The 15,604-nt window shown below is 37.4% G+C and overlaps 1 protein-coding gene across 1 annotated transcript in view; it reads right to left on the reverse strand.

Moving 5' to 3' along the window:
* Nucleotides 1-1,477: 1,477 nt before the first annotated feature.
* Nucleotides 1,478-15,604, reverse strand: part of LOC146464278 (uncharacterized) — a 47,345-nt gene continuing 33,218 nt past the window's right edge. Inside the window, exons 3-8 of the mRNA XM_085130001.1 lie at nucleotides 8,500-8,653; nucleotides 7,748-7,926; nucleotides 6,035-6,230; nucleotides 4,842-4,887; nucleotides 4,074-4,128; nucleotides 1,478-2,137 (exon numbers count right to left, since the gene is read on the reverse strand). Coding sequence (XP_084986127.1) covers nucleotides 1,983-2,137; nucleotides 4,074-4,128; nucleotides 4,842-4,887; nucleotides 6,035-6,230; nucleotides 7,748-7,926; nucleotides 8,500-8,653 — 785 coding nt within the window. The 3' untranslated portion in view covers nucleotides 1,478-1,982. The remainder of the gene's footprint in view (nucleotides 2,138-4,073; nucleotides 4,129-4,841; nucleotides 4,888-6,034; nucleotides 6,231-7,747; nucleotides 7,927-8,499; nucleotides 8,654-15,604) is intronic.

Here is a 15,604-nt window from a genome sequence, read left to right on the forward strand (position 1 = left end):
TATTTTACATTTTGTTGTGGACCCTCCATATGATTTAGACTACCTGATATGGGAGCAAACAGTAAACGGCATTTTTGCAATGTACATTTCAAGCGTAAAACAGACAACTTTTGCGTTTGTTTGTTTGTTTGTTTGTTTCTTTGTTTCTTTGTTACATAATCCAGTTGACGTTCTCTTATACAGCTTCGCCGCAATTTTTCTGTTGAGTTATACAAGGTTGATAGAGTCATGCATGTACAAGATAAGAGAGTTTTTTCTCCTACAAGGGATTCAATCTGATTAAATTTCATTTCAGTGTACATTATAGTGCATGTGTATTTTATGCTAATGCTAAGCTATTTCGGGAGATACTTCCGGTAGCTCCGACTGTGAGATTTACGGCGTCCGCTCCATTGATGTGGCTAACATGTTTTAGCGACACACTTTTCAATTTCCGCCCGTGAGATATTCAGCAGATTGTGTGTCAAGTGGTCGTCTACGGGAGGTTAAGAACAAGCGAAATTCTCAAAAAATCATATCTAAAAGTGGTTGCTTACGAGGGGAGGTCGCCTACGAGAGGTTCCGTATATAGTGATTTGACTTGACAACGTTTTGGTATTTTGGAAAAGTGGTCGCTTACGAGAGGTGGTCGCAAGGGGAGGTTCGACTGTAGCTTCCTTTGACGTCATTTCCTCGGGATTATGGCTTCAACTGCACCGCATTTTATTTAGAAGATCAAGACAATTGCCTATGACGCCATTGGCGTTAACTTCTTCCCCCGAAAATTAATTAGATTCTCCCGCAAAAAAAAACTCCCAAACGGTGCTTACCATACTTCTTACGCTTTTGCCCAAAAAGTAACCGTTTAGCATCTTCAAGCCTCAAGATCAATAAATATCCTCCTGCGATTCGAGAGCGAGGTCAAACCAATAGCAATGGCTCTTCGGTGCTTTAAACTTGAGCAGATCGCTTCCTCTGGAAAACTGTGTTTAAAAATGGTTGTTTTCGAGTCACGTCCTCGAAACTTATCGCCTCTGGTTTTTTCACACTACATCTGGTTAGCGGTTTCACTAGACGGCTACGAGAGTCTTCTGCTGGGTCTCGGGAAAGATCGTTAAACTGATCGCACTGGGATTTTGGCCTAATTAGCTTGTGGTACATTGTGTACTTGTTACAAGTTTGAATTTACTTTACATGTTTTTGAAGCAAATTTTGTGAAAGTTTGTCAATCTTCAAAGGCGTTGTCGTCCTGCCTCGGAGCTCGACGAATTTTTGTCAAACGTAAAGATACAATAGAAATGCCAATCAATAAATTCTAAAAGCTTTGCGTCTTTGCTAGTGAGAGGAAGATAAACGCATTAAACGATGTCCGTGGTAATTTCAGGACTCAAGCAATTTGAAAATGAATTAAAAAATCATTTCTCGCAAGTTTTAAGTAAATATACGAATTGCATTCGGAGCTTTCTATCTAAAGAAGCAGGAAACAATTCAAATGGTGTAAAAATGCAAAAGTAGAGACGATACTACAAATTTATTTATTTTTTCACAAAAAGGTTACAAATACAAATGTCGTAAAACATGGCTGTCATAATACTATTAAAACAAACTTCAAGACATCAAAACAATCAAATGTTGCCAGAGCCAGAGAGATAGTAGGAAAAGTCTGAAAGTTAGTGTTGGCATAGTAAATACTTGATATGTTCAAAATCCGCTCGGGATTATACGCTTCTGGGGAGCTTTGCGCGCTTGCTTTCAATTGTCTATCATTTATCTCTACTGCCGTCTGTATCATCTGTTTCGTTAGTTGTTTGTTACTGATACTATTGAAAACATGAGAAGGCAATTAATATTGAAATCTCTATTATCGCATTAATGTGGCTTATTATGGACAAATTGAAACTGGCTAGAGATTTTTTCCAGTGAAGTTGTTTATGACAGCAACACAGTCTTGACAACAAAAAATAGTGACGGAAAAACCATCTTGTGAATAATTGAAATTTTATTCAGCCCATTCTCCGTTGCAATCTCTCGATCAGTTCCTTCAACTCCCAAGGATTCGGGAATTCTGGGATCGCTCTCTTCACCAGGTTATCCGCGCTGGTTGGTGGTGGGGCCATTAACTGGGTCTGCACCTGCTGTAGAATCTGCAACGTTGCATCTGCGGTGTAGAAAAATCCCCAGTATCAATATATATTTTTTTCTCAGTAGGAATAAGTTAATCAGGTTAAAGGTTGAAGATAGTAACACATACACCAAAAAACAAAAGATGAGGTTAAAACCTAATGTAAACATAGTAAAGTAACGGAAAGTTAAAATTGAAATTGAAATCAACGCTAAAGTTAAACGAATGGTAAAGCATCCAGTTCTGGTCCTGAATTAGACTAGATAGTAAAATAAATAAGAATTTGAAGCAAGTGTGGCTAGCAAACACGATAGGAAGTGTTAACATGTGAACCAGTCCTTGTAGACTTGCCAAAGAAGGTTACCACGGAAACCCTTGGTGATGGCGCATTAGCATTCGCTGTCCCCAAACTCTGGACCTCTCTTCCACTTAGCATCCGGGAATTAGAAAACCTTCAAACGTTTAAGCGCCATTTAAAGTCATACCCTATTAAGCAAGCCTATTGTTCCTAGATAATTCGCGATAATTAACAATTATTCCATGAGCGCGCGTTGGATATGAGATGGTAAATAGCCAACGAGGCGCGAAGCGCCGAGTTGGCTATAACTAATCTCATATCCAACAAGCGCGAATGGAATAATTGTTTTATTAAATTCTCCGCGTTTGGACATTGCTGTAGAAGTTTACTGAATTTTTATATTTTAAGAAAAAATTTCATTCAAATTAAAACGACCGGATGTTGAGGCAACCTCCGACCAAAGCGCGCGAAACCTAATGATCACATGACACGCGCAGCTCTTTGCAAACGGAGTTGAATGAAAAATCGAAAGCGAAGAAAATCGGACACAGTCGGACATCTAAAATTCAAGAAACGTTTAAATGTACGAATTATAACCTTTCTGAGACTAGCATTCAAGTGCTTTTGAAGTTCCAGCTCATCGAGAAGCGTAATAGTTGTGCACATTTGAGCAAATGTTTTGCTGGGTGATGCTAAGCGAAGGAAGAGATCAGGGCAAGGACGGCTATTTTGATGCTGAACTGAAATCCTCGCGGACGATTTAAAACACTACAGGGAAGTCCAAGTGTACGAGGTACAACCTCACTGAGACAAGCATTCAGTGCAAGTTTTTAAACTTCAAGCTTTTTTGAGAAGCGTAAGAGCTGTGCACGTTAGTGCAAATGTTTTGCTGAGGGGTGCCGAGCGACGGAAACGAACATTGTGGCCGCCGCTCGTACGGATTTCATAGATGAACCATCTGAAGTCCTCGTAAATTCGTAAAAACATAAAGGCAGGCATCAAGCTCTTCCTGAGAAATTTCTTCGATTGGTTTTAACCCCTTACCGCCAAGATTTGCAAGCCATCCTGAAATTTTTTAAGGTAACCGGTTGTTATTGTTGTTGTTATGTGATCTAAAAAATCATAAAATCTTGCAATTTTGAAGATTTAAAAGGAAACTTCAGAAAAACGTACCATTAAATAGTGTCATACCGAACTTTGTGGCTTTTATTGTTGTTATATTGAGATGGCATTGTTTGGTATTTCTTTCCTTTCCTTTTTTTTTTCTACATTTTTCCGAAGAAACTTTTGCTTCCCGCCGAAAACAAAAAAATAAGCTTAGCGACACCTAGGGCATTCGTATTCCATATAAGGTCAAACTGCGGTATATGAGCTGATAACCGAGATTTAGTGAACCAATCAGAACGCTAGAAATGCAATATCCGAGGCTGTGAATTTAATAATTTTAAATTCTTATTGTCTATAGTAATTTTTAACTACAAATTAGTTCCTATTTGGCTAATTTTAGCTGCTAAGGTAATATTTTTATGTAATTAATTAATCAATTCAGTATAAGGCTTATTTTATTGATCTTTCCCGCAAGCGACCACCTCCCGTAAGCGACCACTTTGTCGTGCCCCAAGTGTGGTATATTGAGAGACTTGTACAGAAAGAAATAACAAGGCGTTAACATACTTCTAAAGTTCGCAATATCCCCAGGAGATATCGGTCTTGTCAGAGTAGTTATAATCTAAACAAGGAAAGAGAAATCGTTACGAAAAGGCACAGTAGACAAATGGCTGACAAGCATATCTGTTTCCTTTAATATAAGCAACCTTATTGGCAAGTAATGCTTAAGTTCGTTAACTGGCAAATCTCCAAGTCTTAAAATACGTCAACGTTAAATTGTTGAAAATACCATCTAATTTCTAATTTCGTTGGAAAACATGGAAATAGTATTGCTGTGTCGGACAAAACAGGATTTAATTATCGCCTGTTGTCGCTATGAAATTTAACGGACGCCGCCATGTTGGATTTTATGACGTAATAAGGTTACTCGATTATTCACACAAAAGAGCTCCGCTTACTCACAATAGCGGCAACCTATGACATCATAAAATCCAAGATGGCGGCGCGGGTGAGATTTAATAGGGAAAACAGGCGTAATCATATCTAATTTTTAGCATTCTTGAATGTTATTTCTACTTGTCAAACTAGAAATTAGAATTTATAAATTATTTCCAACAGCGTAACGTCAATTTGTTGTCAGAGTGAAGGTTCTCTTTAATCGTTTCAACCTTATTTACTTTAACACACGTTATAATTTTTTTAATGCAAAAGTGGCCTTTAATTCAACCAAGATATACTATCAGTAAGACTTTAAGAAGAGATTTTGCTTTACCTATGTGAATTACCCAAATGAACTTTCCATGTTGTATAGCCCTTTTTTTTGTTAGTAAATACCTGATTGATAATTCCCGTGAGAGATTGCAGCACATTACCGAATAACCTGCAAAATAGATCACTTGGTAAGCACAAGTCTGACATTCCGATCACGTATGAAAAGAGGCCTCAACGATTTTGATCTTGAATGTCCTACAAACACCTCTGTTACAATAGGATATCACTTAAAGGGGCTGTGTCACCTATTTTTAGTATCACTTTGAATGATCAACAGATATATTTGTACCTTATAGAAACGTTAGAATAATGGTTCAGTTTTGTTCACAACAAAGTTACAAGTGAACAGAAAATAGCATTAATCAGCTTTGGCTGGGGATGGTTAGGATGGATATGGATTTTAACTTGAAAAATTAGGTAAATCTCGTTTTAGTTTTAGTTTTGTATTTGCAGTATCTTACAGAATTCACTAAAAACTGATTAAGGTTCGTTTTTCCTCCGAGACATCGGTGATCTAAGAGCATACTAAGGTTCTTTGTTAAATACTTGAGCAATTTTGACCAAAATACGGCAAAATCCTCGTGAAAGTACCCCTTTAGAGACAGTCGGTCTGCTTTTTCGTCAGTAAAATAAACATTGTCACTCTTCCACCATGTAGTACCCTAAAGGAGCTTGAGCCAGTCAGTCAATAAATCAATCTGTGACCTGTTAACTCAGTCCATCTCGCTCGGCAATATTACAAATCATTTAGAAATGAAGCTAAGTCAATCAGTGCACTATATGTAATTTCCTAAAATTTGCCTGAAAACAATATGAAATGACATATAATTGTCAACGTGCAATGACGTTTCCAGGGCAGAAAAAAAAGGTCAGCCTGGTTTTTGAAATTTGAATTTTTACGTGTTGCCCGTTACGTTTACGTTTTTAAACAATATCACCCTTGATGCTTTCGGAGTTATAGAGAAGATTGCTCCCTCAGCCACACAAGGCGAAAATATTGAGGTCGAGATATGGTTAACAGTAAGTCAGTCAGTCAGTCAACCACTCAGTTACGTCGCAACACAAGAAGTTAGCCCCATTGGATCTATCCTCCAGACTGGTGATAGGAAAAGGAGACAAATTTGAAGGAAGTTTCTTATCTGTATCTATACAAACAGTCGAGAACGGTGCCTAGAAAAAGCATTCTACTGATGCTCATTTATTACACATTTTAAATATTGCAAACAACGTTAATGGCAATTAAAATGTTTACCAACCTCTGCAAATCAGGAGGAAGTGATGCACCCGGCTGCACTACTGAAGATGACATGGTTGGTGCTAAGCTTGATGTGGTTGGAGCGATTGTTAGGGGTGTTGACATGTATGGAGAGGATGGCGGTAATGCAGTAGCTGGGGACGAAGAGGAAACCATTGGAGAAGACGGCGTCGACGGAACAGACGTTGTTGGTGGTGCTAAAAAATAATTATTAAATTGCAAATTTAACTGCCTTTATTTCTTCCTTTGTCTGAAGCAAAAAAGAATAGATGAACCGATAAATAATCTTGCCAAAGTTTCGTTACAAGACAGGGCGCGACATGAAAACGCATGAGATAACAAAATTAACAAGCCATGACATAACAAAGCATGATGTGGTCTAATGTAACATAACGCCGAAGGTAACGCAACGGAAAGTTCTATTCCATCAGGAGCACCCAACGACGGTTTTCTTGCTTTAAAACGCTGTTTAAGCTATCTGGGGTGCTTTTAAAGCTCTGTTCCACTACACATGACATCGTCGCGTCTTATTATATTCCGTTTCAACATTTATGTTCACAGCCTCCACACTCTTGGAGCCAGGGAGGGAAATGGCGTAAGGTGGGGAAGGCAGAGATATCCAAATCACCGTTGTGTATGTTTACTTTATTTGAGTGCACTTAATAAATTAAGGCATTTGTCAATGGGCCCATTCGTAAAATATTGTTTTCACCACTCGAAAATAAAATTCATATCTGCAAACCACCGTGTAATTTTCTTTGTATTATATGGGCAATAAACATACATGATGGAGATTGAAAAGTTGGGTTTAATTCAAAATAATAAATACAAAACACTCGGTGCCCAAGGTATAAAAATGTTTAAACAGTCAAAATACATGTGAACCGGACATGAGAACTGGTTTTAAGTAATGAAATCTCCATTACTGACTCTGTCTTGAACACCACTTATGAACAGCAGGATAGAAGATTCACCGGTCATCGTGTCTGTGGGGCGGTAATTTTTGTAGGCCAAGTAAGTATTAATAGAAAAGTGATCTGACTTGTACATTTCAGGCTTTTTCTCTCCCAAATTTCGAGGGTTTTCACCCGTGTGCGTTTTCGTTTGTCTTTCCTTACTGAAATCGACGAAGCGGTTTCCCTCTGAACTGCAATCACCCCGACAAAGATCTATCTGTTTCTTACCAGGCCTCATCCCGAATTAAGTAGAGGACTAGGGGCGTCAATTCAGACTCCAAGGTTTCCTTACCGATAGATTTTAACTGCTTTTGTTTCTTCTTTACAATATTATACACTTCGTGGAATTCCTTGTCGTTAAGAACTGAATCCATAGTTATTTATTATATTAATATAGCGGTCGATACTTTGGAGAAAAGCTCTGATAGACGAGGGCTCATATTCGTCGACGTTTTCTTTTTTTCTTTTTTTTTTTTTTTGAAGGTTACCACGATATTTTGATCATTACTTGTAGTTCCACGGGCGTAATATTTCTCTTTTCTCGTCGCAAGTTCCGAGAAATACTCTGAAAATCTTTAGATTAATAGCGTTTTCTTATTGGTATTCTCGTTCTCTTGTTTTTCGGATAAGGGATTTTCATCATGGTTGCTTACCACAACAAATCTTGCGGCCGCCATTGTCTTATTCCGAACAACAAACTATCACGGATTACAGTAAAAGGCTCCCGTCCATATAAGAAATAGCAATATACTACTCACGTGATGTTATGACGTAACTAGCTAGGAAGCCACGCCTTTTCACGCTGCTGTCAGAGGTGAATCTTACTCTCACAATAAGTGTCCTGTTACTGAACACTCTAACAGCAAATGCAGGCTTCAGACCACTGTACTTATGTATTATCGTCCCTACGCCATCTGTCAGTTCAACGAAGTCGCAACTGGAAGACAAATGAATTCAATATTTTAATTTAGTTGGAGAGCTAGTTGACAAAAAACATTACAGTATACTTTAGATAACGCATACCGTCTGAAGCATTTAAATAAACCGGGTATTTCTGTACGATAAAACAAAATTAATCATAGCTGCCTTTTCTTGATGCTAAACTGGCGTCTTAAGCCATCCGAAAGTAAAATGTTTGTTTGTTTCGTTTTGTTTTGCCTACAAAAGCTTACAGGAAAACCGAGTTCTTTCCAAAATAAACTCAGAGGGTCGGTTATTAGCAAAACCACGTTTTAAGCTAGGCCATTTTCAATTTTGTCAACAGTCATATCTAAACATTGTCTGCTGCTGACGGTAACAAGAAGGCTTGCATCCCAGACTAAAAAACTATTTATCTACTTAAAAAAAACCAGTTATAAACAGATTTGGAGTCCCACTGATTGTGTTAAGCCGCGGCCTAAGTTAGACTCAGTTTAAGTACTGGCCCAGAATGTTTCAGACGATTGATGCCTTCCAAGTCGAACTTCTGATTTCCTAAAAGGAAACGTTAGATTGCTAAAAGAGACCTTACCATGGTTCAGTATTAAACGTGCGAAAGTTGAGCCATAGGTATCCATCAATAGGTATGTGGAAAGTCCATGTGCAATTTAAGTTGTTGTTGTACCATCCAGGATACCCAGGAGTCCAAAACGATCCTGTAGATCCGCTAAGCGTCCCGCCACATCCTAATATAAATTTAGTAAATATCTCTATTAGGTATTTTAAAAAATCTTAAACGTATATCTCTACAAATGCCGAAGAAAGTGTTACAAGTGTTGCAAAAAGTAAAAGCAACCCTTTTATTCCGGATGTTTCCAGCACTGATCTTTCTATGAGATATTTTTAATTCTTCCAAAAAGTTCTTGGATGTAAAATCCACTAGATTATAATGCATAATATACCCTATCACGGTTTTCGACGCCATTTTGACGGGTAGGCAAACACGTTTTGAAATGACAGTGTTTGTATGGAAATCTGATGTCAAATAAATGAATTGGAAACTTTAGGCACTATGCAAAGGATTTTACAGAAAATAACGGAGGAACGTAGCTGTGCTAGAAAGCATCTAGTTGCGTTTTGACATTTCCATAGTTTTGTCTGTATAGCGAACCAGCCGTGAACTGCTACTTAAAATAATTCGCGGGAAAAAAATACAGGGAAATGTATGGAAATTTCAAAACTCGACTGTACTCTTTTCTGGAAGAGCTACATCCCTCCAATTTTTTTCTTAAAATCCTTTTCCTAGTGCCAAAAGTTTTCAATGCATGAATTTTTCAGAAGCGATGTTTTATGAAAATTATTTGACATCGGATTTCGATACAAACGCTGTTATTTCAAGACGTGTTTGCCTACTCGTCAAAATGGCGTTGAAAACCGTGATAAGGCCTATTACCAAATGAATTGCGACCAAGCCTTAGTATGACCCTCAGATGTACCAAAATTTCAGAACAACCACTAATTCCAGTTAGGCCGAACTCTACTCTTCCTTCAATGTATATTAGAATTTTATATTTCTACTAAACAATCAAACTTTTAGATATGTGATTAGGCATGCATATTTTTCCTCTACCGTACTGTAGAACAACAATCTCGTAGTTTTCTGTTTTTACAGCTTTTTCTATTCTTTAATTCCGAGATCAATATCCCTTCATCTCATATTTCCTTCAAAAGGAAGCTTTAAAAACTTGCTTTTTGAAATAATTATTAATCTTTAACAGTTGTAATCTTTGATTTTTTTTTCTCCCTTTTTTTTTTCTTTTTCTTTCTTGTTGACTAACATTTTTTAGTAGTGAGGACAGTACAGAGGAAACCTATTTTTTCATAAACCTCCTGATTTCTGTCAGGATTCCTCGCCATTTTATTTTGTTTTGTTTTGTTTGTCAATTTGTTTTTTCTTAAATCTGCATTGTAAAGTATGGCAAAATAAAATGAAATGAAAACTGAGGATATCGATGAGGATATCGATCAGTTGATCTTATACCCATCTTGATAATTTTTTTTTTTTTTTTTTTTTTTTTTTACTTATTACAATAGATCGAAAACAAAAATCACCCTTAACGGGTAAAATGTGACGAGACCTTAAGGATAACCTTATGTGACGGGTTAACCCGCAGGTGGGGACCTGTGACGTGTTAAAAGATAGTGGCCGATATGGCCGCCATATTGGATTTTAGCTTAATGTTAGACATATTGAATGTTATCAAATTTAATATTTGACTGCCTTGTAACCGAATCTCTTGGAGGAAAAATTGTTAACTTAAAACTTGACACATACCAGGAAACGCACTTGACACGGAACGAGACCTTAAAGGGACTATGTCAGCAGGAGGACATGCGCAGTAGAGTCCGTGCATTGATTGAATCACTTTGGCCCAACTTTTACAAACGTTCCTCAGTAATTACAGAAGCTGTTTGTTGAAATATTTCTGAAATCGTTTGCTCTTGGAGGTCTATTAACGTGGATTTGCGATGTCCACTCGCGGCGGCCGTCGTTCGGGCTGCATTCGAAAAAGAATATACGGCAGCAACGGCACAAAACATAAAGTTTGGAATCGAGGACATCAAAGGATTTGCCTGTATAGCTATAAGTGTTGTTAGACCTCGCTTGACCTCGATATTGCTATGAATGCACTGACATGTGATGAGTGTAAATCAGACATGAATACAAATACCGCTTTCATTGTTTTGACAAGCCGACTTGCTCTCCGTGCCACAATTAAATAAATCAGTTACGTGCAGTGTACTTTCGCAGTTTTGCAGGCGCAACCGCGGGTTTTGGACGTAGTTTTTCGAGCACAAGTAGTTTTGCAATTGCAAGGATCGGCATATAAACAAAAGGAAGTCAACGTGTCATTATTTATCACTGTATTAGCAAAGGTAAGCTGGCCGATAATTTAGATTAGACAGCAAATAAAAATTGTGAGGTTTTCATTTTTGATTTGTCAAAGCAAATCCATCTCTTAATCATAAGAGTGAACAAAAAGGTTGCGTTAAACAAAAGCTTAACAGTTAACAGTCATTGGCTAGTTCTTTGTCCCATTAAATTAGTTATGAATAAAATTGTTGATGATTTCTTTTCTTTAAATTTATTCAGTTTAGCATGGAAAGCCCACGCTGTATAAGCTTCATGGTTTCTTTGGTCTTTTCTGCCATACCTCCACAAATTTCTGTAAATTAATATTGTATCGTAATAAGGTGGCGAATAATATTAAAAAAAAAAGTTCAGTCTACATTCCTTTTGATCTGCTGCAAATGCAAACGGAACGAAGGAAAAATGAGTAAAACGGGAAAAAAACCAAACCTGCAAAGAAAATTGAAAAGAAAAAGCATCATCGTCAGGTCTTGTTTTGGGCATGCGTTAGCGTTACTTAGCAACCAAATTACTTCAACACGTGATCATATTTCGTATGCCATAGCTGTTCACGTGCTCGATCAGCAGCGGTAAAATTACAGTCGATCTTCATGCACCAATTTATGCGAATAATTCAAACTGGCAAAAATTAATCAAGAACTTTCCATAGTTTTAATCAAACTTTGAAAGAGGTAGATTCACAACAAGCGAATAGGACCAATTCAAATGATAGAAAAGGAGATTTTCAGGTTTGAATGATACGAAGACGTCAAAGCGTTTAGTTATTTATTTTTTGCATGTGTTAAGGAATCTTTCAACACTTTCTAGAGAGCAAGTGCTCGTCCGTATAATTGTGTTGCTAGTCATGTTTGTGCCACATTTTTTTTTATTAACTGGCTTTTCAAAACTCCAAGTGAAAAATATGAATGTGTTAATTAATTTGTCTTTGCCGCAATAAGCATATCTCACAATTGACAGTTAATATTCAGGGGGCGTGGTTGGTTATTTCTGTTTGATAATGTTTCTTTCTAATATTTGTTTTCAGTCCCTTGGTTGGTCACTGGCATACAACAAATGCAAACAAAGGGAGGGAAAAAATAATAAATACAAGTACTTAAGGGTCAGTTCTCAGGAAAAAAGAAACGTGGACCTATGCAGGCTGAGAGCCATACCTCGTTAAACTACATATAGCCGAATGCAACGTAGCCTGTTTAACAGTCTTTGCACCGTCTCGAAGAGGAATAAAGGGCTAAGAACAAGATTGGTGACAGAGTGAAAACACCTGTAATAGGGATAAACTTGTGACGCACTTAAGAGCATGCGCTCACCTGGAAACTTGTGATGCTTGTCAAATTGTAGCATCATGGCCTTTTGTATTAACTAGTGACACAAAACTCCAATTAAAAGTATGAAATATATAATAACTTGTGTCTTTAAATTGTTTTTCAATATTTTTTGGGATGAATATGAATTAAAGGAAGACGTGGCTCCACAGGGTACGTGGCTCAACAACTTGCTTCAATCAAAGAAGCGTGATGATAATGTTTGTCACACTAGCACACGTAGACCCTGTCTACCCTCTACCCTCTACCATTTGCCACCATATTTAATTAAATGTTAGAGGATGACAATTTTAAGACGCAAAGCGTAAACCCGGGCAATGTTTTATGCGCCAGCTCAGTCGTGCTTTTCTATTATAATAGGTTTGTGGTGTTGTTGTTCGACATTAAGTTTATACTAAGGTCCTTTACTGAATGGGCTCTCGGTTGTGTTCATTAAAGACAGGAATTTCTTTGGCGCACCGGCCACTACAAGTTAATTTGCATTCTGAAATGGTTGAATAAAACTCCCACTAAAGACTATGAAAAACGTTGACTGACTCAATAAACTTTTTAAACATCATCATCGACATACAAATTTTTATTTCTCTGATTCTCTTTTTACTCCCATACCATGATAAAAAAAGAAAGGTTGTTTATTCCTTGGAAGAACAATATTTAGTAAGTCTGCACAGCTGCGACTGTAGTTAAAAGATTATCCGCTGAACTGAAATTGGAACTTCCTCTTTAATGATGTAACTGTCATAAAGAGACTGAACCAAGTCTCATTTTCTGTCATCTTCTCGCAGATTCCTGTCATCCACCGTTCATAGAAACAACCCTATTGTGAATGAATATTCTTGGGGCGTTCGGGCGTTAAGGTAGCGTGGTATAAAGACTTACAAAACAGTTTTTTTTTTTACTGAATTGTAATTTGTGTAAATTTAATTGATCATGTTAAGACGTTTTCAGTGAACTTATCCTGATCTTTCAAGTTTTTTCTCAGCTTCCTTTCTGATAAATCAAGGTGCTTAAAAAAATTCATAAGATAAATTAAATTTCATGGAAAAAAGAAACGCGGATCAATGCAGTCCAAGATCCATATCATGGTTAACTACATATAGCCGTATGCAATGTATTGGCAAGATGAAAAAAAGGACTGAAAACGAGGTTGGTGACAGAGTAAAAACACCTGTAATAGGGACAAACTTGTATGGCGCTTAAGAGCATGCGCACACCTGAAAAATTGTGTTGCTTGTCAAAATAAACCAATTTATAGCCTGTTGTAATTAGCTGGCGGCATGAAACTCCAATTAAAAATATGAAATATAGTGACTTGTGTCTTTAAATTGTTTTTCAATATTGTTTGGGATGACGACATTTTCAGCTTGCGTGGCTCCAAAACTTGCTTCAATCAATCGCAGATTCCTGTTATCCACCGTTCATAGAAACAACCCTATTGTGAATGAATATTCTTGGAGCGTTAGGGCATTAAGGTAGCGTGGTATAAAGACTAACAAAACAGATTTTTTGAATGAATTGTAATTAGTGAAAAATAATGCATTTTCGGTAAACTTATCCTGATCTATCAAATTTCTTCCCATCTTCATGTCTGTTAAATCCAGGTGCTTAAAAAATTCATAAGATAAATTAAAGCTGAATGCAAGTAGTCATAATAAATACAGCGATACAAATTCAGCTCGTTTTGCACGGCAGTAACATGTCGCTCACAAACTTCACTACAGATCCAAAGCAAGCCTTATCCCAAGACCTGGCGTGTTCAACAGAATTTACTCTAGGAGTCCATAACCATTTGATAGTTCTTTTAGCGCTAAATGGTTTTGTGGCCATTAGCGCATTTCTGGGGAATACTCTGATCCTCGTTGCCCTTCGCAAGGAGTCTTCACTTCATGCGCCGTCCAAACTCTTGTTCCGCAACTTAGCGACAACTGATCTTTGCATTGGTCTCATCGTTGAACCACTTTGTATTACTTATCTTATATCTTCCCTGAAAGAACGTTGGTTTATATGCCGCTACATAGTTGAGGTTTTCAATACCACAGGCCGTATTTTGGATGGCGTGTCTTTGTTTACACTGACCGCCATAAGCGTGGACAGACTTCTCGCCCTGTTATTAGGACTCAGATACAGACAAGTTGTAACTTTAAACCGAATATATCGAATCGTAGTTGCGTTTTGGGTTGTTTCCTCTGCCAAAGCGACAATACACTTTTGGAATAACCTTATAACATTGTGGATTGACTGCACTGTTGTAACACTTTGTGTAGTCACGTCAATCTTCTCTTACACGAAAATTTTCCTTACTCTCCGTCATAACCAGATTCACGCACAAGGTAACCTTAATCAAGGGCAACCAAACCAAACGGTTCAATTGAACATTGCGCGTTACAAAAAAACAGTGTCCAGCGCACTTTGGGTGCAGTTAGCGTTAGTTGTTTGTTATCTGCCAGTTGCTATCGTGGAGGGTTTGCGCCTGCAGAGAGGAGTCACTCCAGATATTTTCGTCGCTTGGCTTTATTCAGGAACGTTGGTTCTCCTTAACTCGACATTAAACCCAATTCTTTACTGTTGGAAGATCAGAGAAGTCAGACAAGCAGTAAAGGACACACTCAGGGGACTTTTTTTGTTGATCCAGTTAATTCTAAAAATATTCTCTGTTAAGCATGGTAAAATATAATTTTGAGGAACCATTCTTTTTTAATTGGACTTTGTGAGTTTTGTATAATAGTAGAATGCTGCCTTTGTAACGGAAGTAAGATTAAAAACTGGATTCGTCTAAAATCCCTTTAACTTATCGCTTGGAAAGGAAAAGCTATTTGTAGGTATTAACTGTGTCATCTAGACAAACGAGTTTTTTGAACTTAGGAATTCGACAGAACGTTGAGAAGGTTTAAATTAAGAAGAAAAAACATTAAAGATTGGCTAGCAGTTATCTCACAAAATTCGGGACAAAGAACGTGAGTGAGCCATTCTACAATCGAGTAATGCTAGCAGAATCAAACTTAAATATTAGAGTAAAATAAAGAAGGCATTTTTAATTTGAATTTACGACTTCTGCGTAAAACAAAAGCATAACCGTTGACAGTCCTGTGGCTAGTTGTTTCTGACATTAAAGCAATAATTAATAAAAATTGTTTGATGATTTCTTTTTTCTTAAGATTTGTTTTCAGTCGACGTCTCGTTTGACGTGCTGAAAATACAAACGGAGCGAAGGAGAAATGGGTAAAACTGGAGAAAACAAACCTGGAAAAGAAAATTGAAGAGAAAAAGCCCCATAACTGATTAGGTCAGCACGTGATCATATCTCATATGCCACCACTGTTCACGTGCTCGATCATCAGAGGTCAAAATTACAGTCGATCGTTGTCATACACTAATTTATGTGAAGAATTCAGATTAACAAAAAAGGAATAACGAAGAAATGTCCAGAGTTTTAAACACACTTT

This window comes from Pavona decussata, unplaced genomic scaffold, assembly GCF_977016875.1.
Source record: "Pavona decussata unplaced genomic scaffold, jaPavDecu1.1 SCAFFOLD_166, whole genome shotgun sequence".
In the NCBI taxonomy this organism is placed as follows: Eukaryota; Metazoa; Cnidaria; class Anthozoa; order Scleractinia; family Agariciidae; genus Pavona; species Pavona decussata.